Source organism: Emys orbicularis, chromosome 3 (assembly GCF_028017835.1).
Source record: "Emys orbicularis isolate rEmyOrb1 chromosome 3, rEmyOrb1.hap1, whole genome shotgun sequence".
NCBI classification, from domain to species: domain Eukaryota; kingdom Metazoa; phylum Chordata; order Testudines; family Emydidae; genus Emys; species Emys orbicularis.
This window is the reverse complement of record NC_088685.1, coordinates 103,919,430-103,940,260: the sequence shown is the minus strand read 5'-3', so window position 1 is coordinate 103,940,260 and position 20,831 is coordinate 103,919,430. Positions and strand designations below refer to the sequence as shown.

Here is a 20,831-nt window from a genome sequence, read left to right as displayed (position 1 = left end):
ACGTGAGGTCTCAGTCCAATTCCTAGCAGGAAATTGTCCACATCACAAAATCACTCTCCCCCCTCCAATGGGCACACTTGTTAGCAGATTCAGCAGAGATATCAAGAACTGAATAAGCTGTGTGCCTAGTATGTCTACACTGAACAGTTAGCCCATGGTCTTACCTGGGTTTCAGCTTTAGCCCACCCCTACCATGCATCCAGAAAACCTCTGACCTTAGATGTGCTCTAAGCCTGTGGTAGCTTACTCGGCTTGGGTGTGTGGGTTAGAGCCTAATGCTGATAGTCCTTCAAATGCCTTCCCACAATCCCCCTCTCCCCCGCCCCCCGAAAGGACAGACAAGTTCTTTCCCCCAGAGCCTCTCAGCACAAAGAACCAGGGGAAGGAAAGATAGAAAATGTGGCAAAAAGACAAGCTTGGCTTAACCACGAGATCTTGCATGGTCTAAAAAAATAAAAAGCAGTCATAAAAAATGGAAACTAGGACAAATTACAAAGGATGAATATAGGCAAACAACACAGGAATGCAGGGGCAAGTTTAGAAAGGCAAAGGCACAAAATGAGCTCAAACTAGCTACAGGAATAAAGGGAAACAAAAAGACTTTTTATCAATCCATTAGAAGCAAGAGGAAGACCAAGGATAGGGTAGGCCCACTGTTCAGTGAGGAGGGAGAAACAGTAACAGGAAACTTGGAAATGGCAGAGATGCTCAATGACTTCTTTATTTCGGTCTTCACCGAGAAGTCTGAAGGAATGCCTAACATAGTGAATGCTAATGGGAAGGGGGTAGGTTTGGAAAATAAAATAAAAAAAGAACAAGTTAAAAATCACTTAGAAAAGTTAGATGCCTGCAAGTCACCAGGACCTGATGAAATGCATCCTAGAATACTCAAGGAGCTAATAGAGGAGGTATCTGAGCCTCTAGCTATTATCTTTGGAAAATCATGGGAGACAGGAGAGATTCCAGAAGACTGGAAAAGGGCAAATATAGTGCCCATCTATAAAAAGGGAAATAAAAACAACCCAGGAAACTACAGACCAGTTAGTTTAACTTCGGTGCCAGGGAAGATAATGGAGCAAGTAATTAAGGAAATCATCTGCAAACACTTGGAAGGTGGTAAGGTGATAGCGAATAGCCAGCATGGATTTGTAAAGAACAAATCATGTCAAACCAATCTGACAGCTTTCTTTGATAGGATAACGAGTCTTGTGGATAAGGGAGAAGTGGTGGATATGGTATATCCAGACTTTAGTAAGGCATTTGATACGGTCTCACATGATATTCTTATCAATAAACTAGGCAAATACAACTTAGATGGGGCTACTATAAGGTGGGTGCATAACTGGCTGGATAATCGTACTCAGAGAGTAGTTATTAATGGTTCCCAATCCTGCTGGAAAGGTATAACAACTGGGGTTCCGCAGGGGTCAGTTTTGGGACCGGCTCTGTTCAATATCTTCATCAATGACTTAGATATTGGCATAGAAAGTACGCTTATAAGTTTGCAGATGATACCAAACTGGGAGGGATTGCAACTGCTTTGGAGGATAGGGTCATAATTCAAATTGATCTGGACAAATTGGAGAAATGGTCTGAGGTAAACAGGATGAAGTTTAATAAAGACAAATGCAAAGTGCTCCACTTAGGAAGGAACAATCAGTTTCACACATACAGAATGGGAAGAGACTGTCTAGGAAGGAGTAGGGCAGAAAGGGATCTAGGGGTTATAGTGGACCACAAGCTAAATACGAGTCAACAGTGTGATGCTGTTGCAAAAAAAGCAAACGTGATTCTGGGATGCATTAACAGGTGTGTTGTGGGCAAGACATGAGAAGTCATTCTTCCGCTCTACTCTGCGCTGGTTGGGTCTCAACTGGAGTATTGTGTCCAGTTCTGGGCACCGCATTTCAAGAAAAATGTGGAGAAATTGGAGAGGATACAGAGAAGAGCAACAAGAATGATTAAAGGTCTAGAGAACATGACCTATGAAGGAAGGCTGAAAAAATTGGGTTTGTTTAGTTTGGAAAAGAGAAGACTGAGAGGGGACATGATAGCAGTATTCAGGTATCTAAAAGGGTGTCATAAGGAGGAGGGAGAAAATTTGTTCATCTTAGCCTCTAAGGATAGGACAAGAAGCAATGGGCTTAAACTGCAGCAAGGGAGGTTTAGGTTGGACATTAGGAAAAAGTTCCTAACTGTCAGGGTGGTTAAACACTGGAATAAATTGCCTAGGGAGGTTGTGGAATCTCCATTTCTGGAGATATTTAAGAGTAGGTTAGATAAATGTCTATCAGAGATGGTCTAGACAGTATTTGGTCCTGCCATGAGGGCAGGGGACTGGACTCGATGACCTCCCGAGGTCCCTTCCAGCCCTAGAATCTATGAGTCTATGAATCTATATGCCCCCCCAGACTCAATCACAGTCCATTTTGGTCAATTTCACAGTCATCGGATTTTAAAAATACTAAATTTCATGATTTCAGCTATTTAAATCTGAAATTCATGGTGTTGTAATTGTAGGGGTCCTGACCCAAAAAGGAGTTGTGGGTGGGTTGCAAGGTTATTGTAAGGGGGTGTTGCAGTACTTATACCCTTACTTCTGTGCTGCTGCTGGTGGCAGCCCTGCCTTCAGAGCTGGACAGCTGAAGAGCAGCAGCTGCTGGCCGGGAGCCCAGCTCTGAAGGCAGAGCTGCCGCCAGCAGCAGTGCAGAAGTAAGGGTGGCATGGTATGGTGTTGCCACCCTTACTTCTGCACTACTGCTGGTGGGGCGCTGCCTTCAGAGCTGGGCACCCGGCCAACAGCCGCCGCTTTCTGGTTGCCCAGCTCTGAAGCCAGTGCAGAAATAAGGGTTTCAATACTGCAATCCCCAGAAAATAACCTTGTGACCCTCCGGCAACTCTCCTTTGGGTCAGGACCCCCAATTTGAGAAACACTGGTCTCCCCTGTGAAATCTATATAGTATAGAGTAAAAGCACACAAAAACCCCAATTTCACAGGGGGAGACCAAATTTCATGGTCTGTGATGCATTTTTCATGACCGTGGATTTGGTAGGGTCCTACACATAGGTGAGGGCAGAAACAGTGAGACACAGTGATGTGGGTTGGGCTTTGTTGTGCGGATGCTCAAATCTGGATGCCAATCACCCAGGTAAACTGTGCAGTATAGATATAGGCTTAATAATGCTCTTCAGGACAGAAGTGAGGAACAATAGCGGAGCCAATAGCGGAGTCAATGCAGCACCTTTCATGAGCACTGAATTCATGTTTGTTTTTAAAATTATAGAACTTTGTAATTGGTTGGCAGTGTTTGCTAGTAGGTGTTGATCTTACTGGGAAAAGATTAGGTGGTTGCTGATTCCTTGAGGCAAGTGGCTTGTTACCCCATCTGGTTACGATGGAAGTTGGAGTGGCTCTTTAGATGAAGAGGATGCAGGGTGTGGGCTGAGTGGTGCATATGGGGGAGTCGTAGGAGCAGTCAAGCAGGGGAGGGAAGATTTGAGCTGAACTTTATGTTGTATTTTCCTTAATTTTTGGTGTTAATAAAATAACATAAGGAAGAGAGTGAGTTTCAACAATATATAGTATTGTTAGAACAGCACTTGTTCACAATGATAACAATAGGTGGAATTCATTGCGAGGGGATGAAGGCTAAAACTATAAAAGGTTAAAAAAAATTAAATAAGTTCATGGAGGATAGGTCCATCAATGGCTATTAGCCAAGATGGTCAGAGACGCAACCCCATGTTCTGAGTATCCCTAAACCTCTGACTGCCAGAAGTTGGGACTGGATGACAGAGGGTGGATTACTTGATAATTGCCCTGTTTTGTTCATTCTCTCTGAAGCATCTGGCAAGGGCCATTGTTGGAAGACAGGATACTGGGCTAGATGGACCATTGGTCTGACCCAGTATGACCATTCTTATGTTCTTATATTCTAATGATTGAATTTACCAGTAATCAGTATAGTTCTCTCTGAACAATTATTAAGAATAACATGAAAACAAGATACCACAAAGGTGAAATTATTAGGAAATAATTAAAGTAATTAAGCAGTACACAATGTCAGGGGTGGAAGTAATTACTACATATAATTACTTCCCTAAGCACTAGAAGGCCTGAAGTTCCTGCCATATGATTAAGCCACAATAACTACACTTGGGTGTTTTCTGCCTTATCAATTGAAATTGAGTTTTATATTTAACTAGTTTCATTCCATATATTTAATTTCCCTTGTTGTCATTGTTAAAACATTTCAGCTTTAAGTTTCTTCAAAACACTGAAATATGCAGTCTGTTCCTATTTGCCATTGCATGCTGAACGGGGAACAAATTCTGAGGCACAGGATCTACTGTTCTTAAAGTGCAGCATGTTTTTACAGATTTTTTTTTAGTCATTTCTTTATGGTTTGTAACTCAAAAATAGAATATAATCACATCTGTTTTCCATATTGATGGATATTTTACATGTTTGTTTTAATAAAAAGTAATATGTACAAGGCTTGCAATCTTGTTTGACTATTTAAGAATAAATTTCCAGATGTGTCTAATCAAGTTCAGGATCATTTGTCTCCAAAATAGCTGACTTCCCTCCAAGATAAAATATTCCTAGTCACGTTACCATTTAATTTTGCTTTCAATTGCTGTTCTTTGGAGTTAGCAAGTGATATAGTGTCAGATACTTCTTATGATTTTTATGTATTTTTCCAACATAATGTTGGAAAATGTTTCCTTGTTTATCTTTAGTGCAGTTTCCCTATAGGTGAGCTCCTTTAAATGTTCTTAACTTTAAAATTAGTGGCCTGATTTTCTTTGTCCACTAGGTCTCACTAAAACTTAAAAGTCAAGCCAAGTTTGAAGATTGTGTGCATGTTTAATTCTGCGAGCAAGTTCATGATAAAAGTTCAGGGAGGTGTCATTTGAGTTGTAAAAATCTACAGAATCATCATTTCAATGCTATCATCCTCTGCAGCCTGGCAGGGGGAACTCGCTGCCCACCCTGGCTCTCAGCTTCCTCTGGTTTGTGCAAATTGTGCTGATACAGTGTCCTTTCTCCAGGGAACATAATGATATCAATCATGATAAACCTAGAACAATTATGCAGATATATATTTGAGAAAATATATATTTAAAAATCAGCATGTTTTAAATTATAATTTAACATAGGCACATCAAACATGCAGCCCTCACAATGTTAAATTGTGGCCCTCGACTGACAGCACTGTGTTATCAGTTAATACACAGAACATGATACCTGATCTATTTTTTTTATGTTACAGATTACTATAAATTGAAAGAGTGCTTCAAGTTGTTTTGTCATCATCGGCAAAAAAGAAGCAGTTCAGTGATATTGATTATCAGGTTTGTTTATTATGCCAAAATAGTTATAATGAGCACTGGTTAAGATGTCAGCATTCAGCCAAAAATTGCTGGAATCCATCGGCAAAAGGTATGCACATAGTTACATAATGTACATTTCATAACATAAATACAATCCCAAAATAATTTATTACAAAATCCTTACTTTTACTTTGGTCTTGATCATTTTTAGGCATCAATGGGGGAGTTATAGTGTACCAAGCTAGTGAGTAGCTGAAGCTTTGGAGAATACCACCATGGAGGATCTGATTAAACACAATGCTATAAGAAGTGCACCAATAACCTTAATTTGGCAAGGCTGGAGAAGAAGCACATTAAGCAGCACGAAAAAGTTGAAGCTGCCAGAGAACCTGACAACCCCAGAACTCGATAAAATTTCGAATGAAACATTAAGCATGACTGGTATGACTTCCACAGAAATAACCAAGCATTAGACAAATTAGGTGCTGTTAAATGCCAAGACGGGGCAATTTTAAAGCTACAGCTTACTCACATTAGCAACCCATTTGCGTATGATTGATATCATGACGAAAGCAGCCTTCAGTGATGAGATAGCTAAAGATGTAAGTCAAATGGATACTTTGGGTCATGACTTATATGAAACCTTCAAAACCCAATAATTATTCAAGAATCCATCAGTCTATGGGCTCCAATCAAGAAGAACAGACTAAAGATGTGCTCAAATACAAAAAAGAAAATAAGGATGAAGGTTGCAGGGACTGTTACAGAGCTAATCACAGACAGATTATTGTTTGCTCATCTCCTGGTTCTGTCCAGATCTCAGCATGAAGTTGATCTATATGACACTTTGGGAAAGTATGAGTTCTCCGTGGTACCATGACTGATGTTCAGATTTGATGGAACAATGTATATGTGCCAGGCAAAAAGCAAACTAATGCACATCTTGCACAGTCTTCCTAAGCCAGCATCTACTGACAACGTAGCCATTACCTTATGCCAGCAAAGGCCCTTCATTGTAGTAATCACAGATGCTATGGTTGAGGGACAAACTCTTAACAAACCAGAAACTGTTAACACTTGCCGAGATTTGGCTGAACACTTCATTATGAGGCTACAGAAAAAATACTGGACCTATGACAGAGTCCGCCTCATGTTTGACATGTATGCAGAGAAATCAAGTAAAAAATATAATGGGATACAAGGTGGGAAAAGTGAGAGGATTTACATCTCATTCAAATGGGTAGGAAGGTAATTTTGTTAGGTTTGTTATGCTCCTGTAGGACTGGTAATTACTCAAATATTCAAAAGAAACAATGTATTATCCACTACAATAGGAAGAGATTGTGCCATCTACTCCTGACACCTCAACTTTTCCTCCATCTCCTTTCTAGAAGGAAGCCCCTTCCATGCTGGCTTCCATCCATTCCAAATCACCAGAAAAGCTCTCACAGGTGAGTGTGTCAGTGCAGATGAAGCAGGCACAGATATGGATCCTGTTATGGAGGACAGAACAATCCCTTCAGGGGACCTGGCTTCATTTATCTCTTGTAGCAGCAACCCCCTAATGATTCTTTTGGCTTAAATTCTCTTGAGACCTGACTGTAATGTCATAAAAGTGCAGTAACATGCATTTCCTGGTTATTCTGGGCAAAGACACCAACGGGCTCTACCCTTCAAATTCAACATTAATATTTCACATAAGCTGGACAAGAATCAAAAAATAAACCTTCAAGAATATATTGATGGTGTTATCTAGCCTGATGCAGGTAGGGGCAGGATAAAGAAGCATGAATCTATAGTATTTATTTTAAATCTTGTGTTGCTTGTGTGTTTATCTTTTCTTACTTTTAAGACAATATCTGTTGGGACAGAAACAATGGGGCTGAGCTGTTCCCCACATCACATGTTTCTTTACATATAGGCTGACTTGGCATCGATATGGTATCTCTCTCTGCTTTTATTTTTTATATAATATAGGATGATCTCTAGCAGAGTATGCAGAAGGGGAGAAAGTGGTGAGGCTGTGTTTTCACAAAGAAACTAAGGGCTTGATCCACCTCTTGTTGAAATCAATGGGAGTTTTTCATTCACTTCCATGGGAATGGGATCAGACCCTAACAGGGAAGAAAATAGAATTTGCCATCTCTTGCTGCATAAGCAAGAATCTGCAGTGCAGAAAATAACATGCCATGTTTTTAGAAAAAAGGATTGATATGATATTAAAATAATAACCCTTTGCAGATGGTGGACAGATATTGTATTTACATCCTCCTCGGCATTCACTTGGTTGACAGCCTTCAGATTTCTTCAGGGCTAAAACTGAAAGCTTACAAATAGTACAAATAAGAGAGAATACAGACTTTGTTAGCTTGTTATATACATTTTGTTCAAAGTAATGTTCTGAAATGGCTAATACACAGGGTTTGATTTGCCTCTAGTGGTGTAAATGAAGAGTAACTCCATTTCAATCAGTAGTGTTACAACAGTGCAAAACTGGTGTATTTGAGGAGAAAATAAAGGTAGGGATATTTGTTGTCATATGCTTTCTTGTTTTTACAACCAATTTTAGTTACAAATGTTCCTGGTGGGTACTTTATCATCCATAGCATGTGAGCTTAGCACCAGCAGGAGTGGCTAAAAGGCAGAGAGTGGAGTTTTGAATTTGTGACACTTGTAAGATCAGTGGTTGTGGAGTGTAACTCATTAGCTGACTTCTCAAAGGACTCCAGGGAAGTGTGAGCTGGGCACAAAACTCCCCTTACTGAACAGGCTTGCTCTAAAGTAGTCCATTTGTTAAAAATAGCAGCTCTCAAACTGTGGTTTGTGGAAAAGCAGTGATCAGTTCCATGCAGTAGGAGGTAAAGAGAAGAAATAGTCCATGTGGGAGAATTCATTTTACGAAGTGGCCCATAGAATGAAAAAATTGGAGACCCAGCTAAGTAGAAGTCAAAATTCCAGACCAAGCGCAAACCCTCTCCCCACCCCACAATAATAACTGTAATTCTTTGCTTCCCCGCCTCCCTTTTGAATGTTTGGCATTAGTTAAAAGAGCTGATTTTGACATCTGTAGAAAATAAATAGCTTTTTAAAATGTGGAACTTAAGTAATAGATTGCAGAAAAGAAATGTGATACTAATAGTCAAATTAATGATGTGAAAAAAGTATGTACTTTTAACATTTTTATTTAAAAACATTTTTGTAAATGATATTCATCATCATTTCCAGTGTCAACCCATGTAAATTACTTCAGCATCTATCACAGAAATGATGGATGAAAACCTGGACCTACTGAAATCAATAAGAGTTTTGTCTTTCACTTCCATGGGACCAGGATTTCACCGGATAACTTTAAACAATGTTTAATGGTTACTTCCAATTAACTTTACATTGTATTCTATGTTAGGAGTTGTAGTCCATTGAAAATGCCTGAACATTAAAACTGCACATAAAAACATTAGGGGGGAGGGATAGCTCAGTGGTTTGAGCATTGGCCTGCTAAACCCAATCCTTGAGGGGGCCACTTAGGGATCGGGGCAAAATCAGTACTTGGTCCTGCTAGTGAAGGCAGGGGGCTGGACTCGATGACCTTTCAAGGTCCCTTCCAGTTCTAGGAGATAGGATATCTCCATTAATTTATTATTATATTTATTATTAACATTGTCTATCTTAATAGGAAAATATCTGATAACGGATTATGGCTTTTCCTAATATCTCCAAGCACTGGATTAATTGCTTTGAATTTGGAAATGGATCTTGTCCTGGAACGTTCAGATCATCAGGTATTCGAGGTGCAATGTATTTGTTCATGACTGGAGCCATCTTCATCACCATCTTTGGGAATCTAGCCATAATCATTTCAATCTCCTATTTCAAACAGCTTCGCTCTCCAACCAACTTCCTGATCCTCTCCATGGCTGTCACAGACTTTCTTCTGGGACTCACCGTTATGCCCTACAGCATGGTCAGATCTGTGGAGAACTGCTGGTATTTTGGGCTCACGTTCTGCAAAGTCCACTATAGTTTTGATGTGATGCTCTGTGTAACTTCTATCTTCCATCTTTGTTCCATTGCTCTTGATCGCTTTTATGCTATCTGTTACCCACTGCATTATTCTAGCAAAGTAACCATCTCTGTGATAAAGCGAATGCTAGCAGTTTGTTGGTCAGTACCAGCTGCTTTTGCTTTAGGGGTGTCTTTCTCGGAAGCATATGCTTCTGGAATAGAGGGCTATCCGATTTTAGATGCATGCTCTGGTTCCTGTCTAGTTATAGTTAATAAATTATGGGGAACAGTTTTGTTCACAGTTGGCTTCTTTACTCCTTGCTGTATTATGCTAGGAATTTATGTCAAAATTTTTTTAGTATCCAAAAAGCATGCACGTCTTATGAGCAGCATGCCTGAAAATGCAAATCACGAAAAGCCAAATCAACTTTCCAAGAATAAAGACAGGAAGGCTACTAAGACACTGAGTATAGTCATGGGGGTGTTCCTAATATGCTGGTTTCCATGTTCCTTCACAGTTTTAATTGACCCATTTTTAAATTTCTCTTCTCCTGCACTGTTGTTTGATGCCTTATCATGGTGTGGCTATTTTAATTCTACCTGTAATCCATTAATATATGGTTTTTTCTACCCATGGTTTCGAAAAGCACTGAGATACATATTAGGTAAAATATTCCAGACACACTTCTATACAGCTAGTCTGTTTCCTGAAAATCAGAAGTGTGTCTGGTTATAACAAATGAATCCAGTGATGATTTTCAGTTAAAAAGGGGGCATTGTTTTGTTGAATATTATAGTGTAAAATTAAAGATGTCTTATTCATCTTTCATAATTATTATTACAGAATGCTATCATCTAATAGTTTTCACTGATTATCTCCCAACAGTATGAGTGGCAATACAGAGTGAATGATTATGTTTAAGTAAGCTCTTAGCAGAAAATGTCAGTACCTGTCTCTCATAATTCAGTAATATATACACCTCTACCTCGATATAACGCTGTCCTCTGGAGCCAAAAAAAATCTTACCGCGTTATAGGTGAAACTGCGTTATATTGAACTTTTTGATCCACCTGGAGTGCACAGCCCCTCCCCCCCCCCGGAGCACTGCTTTACTGCATTATATCAGAATTTGTGTTATATCAGGTCACGTTATATCGGGGTAGAGGTGTGTGTATATATATATTTGCAAAGGATTATCAATCTAAATGAACATTTGCAACCAGAAAATGATGAAGCAGAGCAACACCTTCAACAAAAGAATGGATTAAGCAAAGCTGGCACAAGGTGAAAATTTCATGTTAAGTTCTACATGAAACAGATTTATAGATGTGGACTTGGTAACAAAGAGCTATCACCTGACTTACCAAAACAAAAGCCCTACTTATAATTAATAGATCCCTAGGGAGGCTGCGCAGGAGGCAGCCAATTAGAGAGAGGCTGTGTGGAGCAGCCAATCAGGGCCAGGCTGGCCCATATAGGAAGGGCTGCAGAGCAGCTTCAGTCACTCCCTGGAGCTTGAGGAGGACTGGCTGTCTTGCAGGCTGAAGGCAGCAAGCACCCTGGGCAGAGCAGTGCTGCAGGCAGAGACCCAGGGAGCTTAAAGGCAGCTCCTGGCAGGCTGGAAGGATCTGCAGGCTGAGGCCAGCACAAAGAGGGTGCTAGCAGAGCCATCCCTAGCTATTCTGAGGCCCTACGCAGCCCCTCTGTGGGGGGGTTGGCTTGGGGGGCAAGGAGGGAACCGTTCACAAGCGGTGCGGCTGGGGCCGGGTTGCTGCACTTCCTATCACCGGTGAGTGCAAGCCCGGCTCTGCTTCAGTCCTCAGGGGAGTGGGGGTGAGGCTGGGGCAGAGCAGGGGCAGGAAGAGGTGGGGCTGGGGTGGAGAAAAGGTGGGGGTGGGGGCCAGGGCCATGGGGAAGAGGCGGGGCAGGGGCTGGAGCAGCATGCAGCTGTACAGGGCATCAGGAAATTTGGTGACCTAACTTTGTGGCTGCATACTTTGTGTATGGGTAAGGATGGCCTTGGGTGCTAGGGCCACAGGGAAGTGGCCCAGGGAAATCTATTGAGGAGTGGGAGGAGACGTAGCAAGTGGTAGCCATCTCCAGGGTCCCTGGGCCAGGACCTGGGGTAGTGGGCAGGCTGTGTCTCTCCCCGCCACTGAGGAAGTAGCAGACAATTGGCGGCAGTAGCAGACAATTGGCGGCAGTAGCCACTGAGAGAAGTGGCTGGACAGCAAACTGCGATACTGTCCCCTGGAAAGGGGGAAGCACAGAGTGCAGCACAGTCGGAGGGCTGTGTCATGAAGAGGACGCCGCAGTCCTGGGAGTGACCTGGGTCCAGGAGCAGAATTGATGGCGGCAAGACATCACCAGAAGAGGGTGCACTGGAGAACAGAGCTAATCCCCAGAACAGCCAGCAGGAAGCGCTGCAGTGGTGAGTCTACCCCGTCACACTACTGAAGTCAATAGAGCTCCATACAGGCACAGGACTCCACCTCCACAAGTCAGCACACAGGATCCAGGCCCAAACAAGCAATTGAGTAGATGTGGACAAAATATAAAGAAATATTTTAACCACTACAAACTGTATTTGTCTTTTATTATTGTTTGCAGTGTGTAGTAGCCATATTAGTCCCAGGAAATGAGAGAGACAAGGTGGGTGAGGTAATATCTTTTATTGGACCACCTTCTGTTGGTGGAAGGGAGAAGCTTTCAAGCCTCACAGAGTCGAAGAACTCCGTGGAGTTTAAAAACTTGTCTTTTCCACCACTGGAAGTTGAGCCAATAAAAGATGTAACCTCATCCACCTTGTCTCGCTTTTATTTTTGTAATTCTAGTACAGCATTGTAATTCAATTTTCTCTTTATATTACTTGTCTCAGACTTCATCCCCTTAATTTCTATTCTTTCCTTTTGTTTCTTCAGTAAGTGAGCTATCTACATTCTAGTCTAACATGCCATACAAGTGTACAGCTGGGAGCTATAGTAGGAAATATGGGGTGAAATTCTGGGGAAATATGGGGAATTTTTCCATTGACTTCAAAAGGGTTTCACCCAAGTAGTCTACTGAAACATGCAGTGTAATCAGTACACGCATTTCACTATTTTTTTAAGTTCTGAAATTAAGATGATGGTAGAAGAAAAAAAGCAATGAATTTCATAATCTTCATTTTAAAGCATAGGCAGAGTGTCTGGGTCACACAATAACGCACAGTGGGAGGCAGTGACTGCACCTTCTCCCTCTCTGCTCAGGATTTTGCAAGTGTGTGATATGTCCATCTTCCTCACCTCCCAGTCCCTTCCCACCTCTGTGGCTTCCTTCTCCTTCTCTCTTTTGTCTGGTGTGGAGGTCTCCCATGGTCCCACTATCCTGAACCTCTCAGCTAGTCCCCTTGACTCCACCCCCTTTAATCTCCTAACCAACCTAAATTCTTTCCCTCTTGTCTTGCATCATTTTGAAAGAAATTAAACCATTTTTATTGCATTGCAATACTTTTCTTTCATTTTGATTCAATTTAAAAATTTGGTTTGTTTCAATTTCATTTTAAAATGGTTTTCATGTTTGTTTGTTTTCCTTTTTCTCTCACTTCCCCTTTATTTGACTGGAGCGGGTAGAGGGAGGGACAGAAAGAAGGGGAAACAAAACAAAAAACCCACCACCACCCCAACACAATAATGTTTTTCAATCAAAATGAAAATTTTAGTTCCAATAAAATTTCAAATATAAACATTTTCATTAAAATGTTCATGTAGTTAAAAAAGCCATTTTTCATCATAAAAACTTTAACTGAACATTTTTGATTATCTCTAATAAGCCTCATTTCAATACTTTAATACAGCTCACAGCACAAGATTCTCTTTTTTCTAAAAAAAAAAAAAAAAGTTTGAGAGAAGTTCAATCCCACAGAACAGAATAGTCTTAGGAACTCATAAGAAGCACTCTAAACACAACTATTAATTCTCCTTCCTTGTATATTGCTTCTTTCCCGCTCTGGTTTTCTGTATTTTGCTTGTTTAAACTGGAGGCTGGCTTGGGCAGGGGTCTCTTTGGTACACTTCTGTAAAATACCATGCAGTAGTAATAACAATGATCTTCAGGGCAGGCAGCAAGGTCTAACAGATAAAGCATTAGCTGGGGAATCAGGACACTTGAGTTCTATTTGCAGCTATGCCACTGCCTACTGCATGACCTTGGGCGAGTCACTTTGGCCCAGACAGATCCACAAAGGGATTTAGTCACCTCATTTCCAGTTTTAGGTATCCTTGTGATCCACATAACCCTGCTTGGCTGCCACCTATCCTGCTAGCTGCCTAAACTCACTCAGCACCAACGTTTTTGCTATAAAAGGTCCCCTAGGCACGTACCTCTGAGCATGAGTACTGCTGCCACAGGCAGGCATCCAGATGCCTGTCTTATGACTAAGCCCCAGTGTGATCCTCAAAGCAGATGAAGAGAGATGGTGCAATGTCTATTTTCTCCATGGGGCCCAGTTCATTAGGCATGCTCAGAGCACATCTACCACCACAGAAATTGGCTGTGAGGGGAAGAGGTGGTAAACTCCCTTATAGCCTTTAGCCCAGTGATTAGGGTATTCACCAGTATGTGGGAGATCCTGGTACAATTCCCCCTTCTGTCTAATGAGGAGAAGGGATTTGAACAGGTGGGTGCCCTAAGCACTGGATTGCAGAGTGATTATCACTCTTTCTCTAGCCCAACTAACATTTAATAAAAGAGGAATGGCTTCAACAAGACAGACTGAGCAAGACCCACATCAGAACATACCATAATCTAGATGCTCATGCTGCCACCACCAGGCCTTCTTCTCTTCTTCCCCCCCCCCCCCCCCACCCCAGCCATTTTCTGTGGAGTTCTTGCAAGAAATGGCTTAGGTGTCTAAAGTGCTCTGGGAAAGGGGTTCCTCGCTGTGGGTCACAAGCAGCAATAGGTACCTTCCTGCAGGCTGGATTTAGGTGCCAAATATTGTGTGAGGGGTGTGGCTTAGGACACATGCCTCTCATTGGCATCTTCCACTATCTAGTTTTGGATTTTGTGGATCCCATTCTTTGGCCCCTGTCTTTCCCCAGGTACTGTATAGGCAGCCTAGGCACCTAATTCTGACTTTGTGGCTCCCATTGTTGTTCCACTGATTTTCAAGACACCTAGAAGTTAGGCATTGAAATACCTAAATTCCTATTTGGATTCAGGCCATCGCCTCTCTGCACCAGTTTCCCCATCTGTAAAATGGGGATAATGATACTGACCTCCTTTGTAAAGAGTATTGCAATCTGCCGATTAAAAGTGCTATAGCACAATATAATTTAAAACAGTCAGGAGGCGAGATCTTGGGCAGGAGACATGGAAAGGATACACAGGGAAATGGACGAAGAAAGAATACATCCATGTAAGTACTATTAGCAAAGTCTGCCAAAAGTTGGTTTATACATAGTACCTTAGACTCTACACCCACCCTGATCTGCCATAGGTTCAATGCTGTAGGCAAATATTTCACATAGCATTACTATATAATGCTTGACTCATCCTAACAAAGGTGTAATGTGACAAAGCACACTCCAGTGACAAATTAAATACAAGGATAATGTAGCCATTGTGAAGACACCAGTATAATGGTATTAATATTATATATTTCATTGTGCTTTAAGCTGCTGATTGAGAGTTTTAAAACCTGATTCTAGAAGTGGAAAAAGATAAGAGCTTTGATTAACTATGCACCAGGATAATGAGGCTTTTGAGTCTATCTACTTGTGTGGTTTTCATCATTATACTATTTTGTCTCTTTACAATCATTAGTGGATTTATCCTCAACACACCAGTGAGGTAAGTAAACGCTATTTACAAATGGGGAAATTGAAGCATGGAGTAGATTAAACGATTTATCCAAGGTCATGCATGTGGCCACCTGCATCTTTAGGCTCCTAAATCTGTCCCTTAGCCTGGTATTTATAATCTTTTCTATGTTTTTTGTAAACCTCTGTATCTCTGGAAAACGGAGAAATTCATGATCTAGCCAACTTTTTAAAAGGGAAGTATATTGTAGCAAATCCTATGATTTGCTACAATATTTATAATCGTATTTATAATCTATAATTCATAATTTATAAATGATATAATATGATATACATTTAAATAATCTATATTTATATAATCTATAATTTATATATTGTATGATATTTATAATCTTTTCTATTTTTTTGTAAATCTCTGTATCTCTGGAAAACTGATAAAGACATGATCTATCCAATCTATTAAAAGGGAAGTATATTGATACCCTAATTTAAAATGACCTTGATTACCCACCGTGACATTACACCCCACATTCTTCATAGAAATATTGTTATGATATAAATATGGCATATCTAAGATATGTTTTATGTAAGATTGGTCATGTGAGGTATAATTGAAAATGTTAAGATCTACGATATGTTTATCCAATTTGTATGTATGTATCATTTCTGTATCTGAAGTTAGGAATATTGACTATATAACAATTACAACTGCGTGTGTACTTGGGGGAACGCTCAGACAGTAGGCAATCAGCCTGAATGAGCCATTTAAGAAGGACAATAGAACTTTGAAGATACTAATCTCCCACCTTCTTGAGGAGCTGCCTGGGATGTTGCTTTGATGTCACCTGGTATGAAGTACCACCTTGGACACTGCTGGTATTTTTCCACTGGAAACAAAGGATTGCCACCTTATGTAAATCCTACTTAAGGCTAGGAAGTAAGTCAATCAGGGCTTTTCTCCATTGCCTCCCTGCCCAAGAAGAAAGACTGCTTAAAGCACCTGAAGAGGCAAAGGAACTAAGCTGGGGAAAGGCAAGGGCTGAGTCCAGGCTGAGACAGGGGTCTAGTCTGTAAAGAGAAATAACTGGAACTCTAAGCTGTAGAAACTCTGCAACCTGCCTAAAACACCATTTTGGGTGAGAAATTACATTTTGTAACCGGTTTCTTTAGTGAATTAAGATTAGGTTGTGTGTTTTGTTTTATTTGCTCAATAATCTGCTTTGTTCTGTTTGCTAACCCTTATAATCACTTAAAATTTAACTTTTGTAGTTAATAAACTTATTTCTTGTTTATTTCAAAACCCAGTTTGTGCAAGTCATATCTAAGGGGGCAAAAAAGCTGTGCATCTCTCCCTCCACATTGAGGGAAGAGGCGATTTTTATGAGCTTGCCTTGTACAGATCTCTATACAGCACAATACAATATTATTTGGGGGTTTACACTCCAGATGGTGTGTGCACTGGAGTGCTAGCCATTCCACTAGCTGAATCCTCCTACACAGAGCTGATTTCAGTCTGTCTGCAGCTGGTTGTGGCCTTGCCTGGGTGTGTGCTGGAAAGGGGCTTGACAGCCTGGCACAGCAACCCAGTGCAAGGGAAACCCAGGCTGGTAGGACTGACAGGCTCAGTGGGACCCCAGCACATCTGGTGGCACCCCTATAGGGGGGTCCAACCCATCACACCCACCTTTGGGAAGACTGCAAAAAACCCATGGCTTGGCACTATTCATCACAAAGACTTAAGCCTGGGATGAGGACATCAAAGAATGCAACAAGTCAGGATTGAAGTTGATTGGCAAGAACAGTGTAGGGAAACATACTGTAGGGATAAATTGTGTCTCCAGTTTCATGCATTCCCCATAGACACTGACTTTCCTGTGGGTGGTCGACCCCCCCCCACTCTGCTCCAACCCCGCCCCACTCCACCCCTTCCATGAGGCCCCACCCCTACCCTGCCTCTTCCCACCCCTGCCTCGCCCCCATTACAACCCCTTTCCCAAAGTCCCCGCCCCAGCTCCGCCCTCCTCCTTTCCCCTATTCCAACTCCTTCCCCAAATCCTCGCCCCTGCCCTGCCTCTTCCCTGCCTCCTCCGCTGAGCGCGCCACGTTCCCACTCCTCCCCCCTCCCGGAGCATGCTGGGCGGGAAGCACTGGGAGGTAGGCGGAGGAGTGGGGACGGGGCGCACTGAGGGGAGGGAGAGGAGGAGGAGGAGACAGAGGTGGGGGGGTGAGGGGAGCTTGGCTACCACGCACTAATTTTTCCCTGTGGGTGCTCCTATAGCATTCACCATTAACTGATATCTAGATCCTCAGAGGTATTTTTGGTTCCTAACGTCAGTTGATTTCAGTAGAAGTTAGGAGCCTAAATACGTTTGGGAATCTGAGCCTGTTTGGTTAAATAATAAAGGATTTGTCCTACATTATGCAGATATACATGATCCCATACTCTAAGGAGCTCTTATCTGACCCTCATTATCTTTAGCATTACATTCACTTCAATATTTTTAAAAGAAAAAGAGAGGCTTGTCTTTGTACCTAGCACTTAGTGCAAAGAGCATGTTTCAGCTGCAGAGCAGTTCACTATCATACCTCAATCTTCACACCCTTTTGTGATGTAGGTAAGTGTTTTACGTGCCTGTTTTACAGAGGGGGGAGACTAAGGGCTGGTCTACACTAGGAAATTAGATCAGTATAATTACATGGCTCAGGGATGTGAAAAATCCACACCCCAGAGTGACGCAGTTAAACCGACCTAACCCCCAGTGTAGACAGCATTAGGTTGGTGGGAGAATTCTCCTGTCAACCTAGCTATCACCTCTCAGGGAGATGGATTACCTATGCCAATGGGAGAACCCCATCTGTTGGCATAGGTTGTGTCCTCACTGAAGGGCTACAGCTGTGTTGCTGCAACGTTTTAAGCGTAGACAAGCCCTAAGGCAGAGAGGGTAAGTGATTTATCCAAAGTACAGAAAAAGTCAGTGTTAAGAGTATGAATTAGGACTCAGGCAATCCTGTCAACCTGTCTTCTGTTCTAATACCGGAAACATGCTATTAACTTTTATACAACACACTGGAGCATAGGACAAGAATGAAGGACAATTGTTACGGAGTCAAATTTCCATAGTGGTAATGTTTCTGGACATATTGTGTCGGATAGTGAGAAACAGGACATAACATACTGTCAATACTGTAGGAAACAAAGGAAAAGATGATAAATATCTCCTGCCATTCAAAATGATCAGAAAGGTATTTAAACTGACTAACCACAAATGCACCAAAATTCAAACATTGTGTATTTTTGTTTAGGAGCAAATCTTGTTTAGTAGTTGCCTTTGCCGCAGATCGGTTGTGCACTGTGACCAGAAGACAGTAATTACATTTCATAGAAAAATCACCATAATTTTAAAGCCAGAGCAGGGAGTAATTACGTTAACAGAAATCATGGCTTCAAAATGATGGTATTGTCTTAAGAGTCACCTCTAATCAAAAGATTGGAGCCATTTAATTGCTGAAGGTAAAAGAAAAAAAATGGAGGAGGCAAAGGAAGCAAAAACCAATGTTGAGATCTGGTGAGAGCACATTAGTACCCCCAAGAGATTTTCCTGCATTTACTTACTAAAGGCCAAGTAGTTCTAGGGTTTTTTCCCATTTGGCTCCAAATCTCCTGAGATCTGTTTGTAAAGCCATAAAAGCACAGCGTGTTGTATCCATTAGTAATTCCAGGCAGTCACTCTGAGCGAATCTGACCTTAAAATTCAATATTACCCTTTGCACAAGGGGAACAATAAGAAAGTTGTTTTAAAACCAGCTTGTGATCTATCAAGGCTTTCCCTGGACATGGGCAGATAAGGGGAGGGGAAATGATGTGTGTGTGAAATGCATGACTGGACTCTTGTATTTCCTATATTTGTATTTTATTTTTAAGAAGAGCTACTGCAATAGAGATTAGAGGACTGTGAGCTACTCACTGAAATCATAATCTCATAATTGTCTACACTGGCAGAACTCCAACCCCTGCTGAGCTCCACCGATTTCTATGCGGCTCTACTGGGGCTCCTGGGTCTACCCACATGGAGCCACTTCCAGGACCAGAGCCTAAGAGTTTATTTCTTTTTTCATTGAAGTTAATGGCACAGGGCTGCCCAGAGGATTCAGGGGCCCCTTCCATAAAAAAAAGTTGCAATACTATATTCTCATGGGGGCCCCTGCAGGGCCTGGGGCAAATTTCCCCACTTGCCCCCCGGGCAGCCCTGTAATGGCAGGGATCCCATTGAGCTCAGTGGTGCAGGATCAGGCTCTAAATGCTGCTTTATATGAAAAGTTGAATTAGGCATGAAAGTGAAATCAGCTTCTCCTTTTAGGTCTTATTTTAATGTAGAATACTAGTTTCAAATAGGAAATGCAGAATGATGTCAGTAGTTTCTCCTAGAGACATTGTTACATGGGAGAAAACAGAATCTACCCCTTGTGTGCTCTCCCCAGACCTGAGTGTCTGCAATTCAGAAATAACATGCATTGACAAAAGATTAAGGTAAAATATGAACTATGTGGGCAGATGGCATATCCTACTTACACTGTGCATGCTGCCATACCAAGGGTTACAAACGGAGGGCATTCAAGGTGAATTGTGAACCCAAAAGAAATCCTTGATATCCTTTACTGCTTATTTATGATGCCCCTTCTCTGCACTGCCTAGGCTAAAACTGAGTATCCTTTCCTCATTCAGTTGGAAATGAGATTAAAGTCAGTTCTTTCCCAGATGTTAAGTTCCCCCAGGGAGGAGAGTAACTGATTATATAATGTGACAAAATTCCTCCTCTACCTTGGTGGGTCCTGCGCTTATTGGCGGATTTGCTCACTTCACAGATTCACCCTGTGTGTCAGGAAACAGTCCAGAGACCTTCCCCTCTGGTAGAAGCTATAGTCCAGGTCAATTCCTCCTGTGTTTGATCAGGAGTTGGGAGGTATGGGGGGAACTTGGGCCCGCCCTCTACTCCAGGTTCCAGCCCAGGGCCCTGTGGACTGCAGCTGTCTATAGTGCCTCCTGGTACAGTTGCACGACACCTACAACTCCCTGGGCTACTTCCCCATGGCCTCCTCCCAACACCTTCTTTGTCCTCACCACCGGACCTTCCTCCTGATGTCTGATAACACTTGTACTTCTCAGTCCTCCAGCCGTACGTCTACTCACTCTCAACTTCTTGCACTCCTCTTGCTCCCAGTTCCTCTCACACACTTCCTCTCCCCTGACTCCCCCTGGCTTGACTGGAGTGAGCCCTTTTATAGAATCAGAGGGGCCTTAATTAGAGTCAGGTGCTTAACTGCCTCACCTGACTCTTAGCAAGTTAATTGGAGTCAGGTGGTCTATTAGCCTGGAGCAGCCCCTGTAGTTTCAGGGAACAGAAAACTACTTATCCAGTGGCCAGTATATCTCCCTTCTGCTACTCTGCTGTTCCCAACTGGTCTGGGTGTATCACAATAAATATAAATGTAAAAATAAATAGATTGAAGTTCTCCCAACCTCTTGGCTGCCCTCTGACCCGGGTTTACAAAAATAGTTCATGAAGTTGTCTTGAAACATCAGGATGGACCAGCAAAGACCACAAGCAACTTTTAAAATAATTTTGCTTCATAGTTCACAGTTTAAAATATGTAATGAGAATAAAAACCACAAGCTGTATTAGTAGCTTTTA

General features: G+C 41.9%; 1 protein-coding gene across 1 annotated transcript; it reads left to right on the top strand.

The window, feature by feature from the left end:
• The first annotated feature begins 9,130 nt into the window (after nt 1-9,130).
• LOC135876234 (trace amine-associated receptor 2-like) lies at nt 9,131-10,075 on the top strand. Its single transcript, XM_065401432.1, has one exon. The coding sequence runs from the start codon at nt 9,131-9,133 to the stop codon at nt 10,073-10,075; it is 945 nt and encodes a 314-aa protein (XP_065257504.1).
• Nucleotides 10,076-20,831: the final 10,756 nt, after the last annotated feature.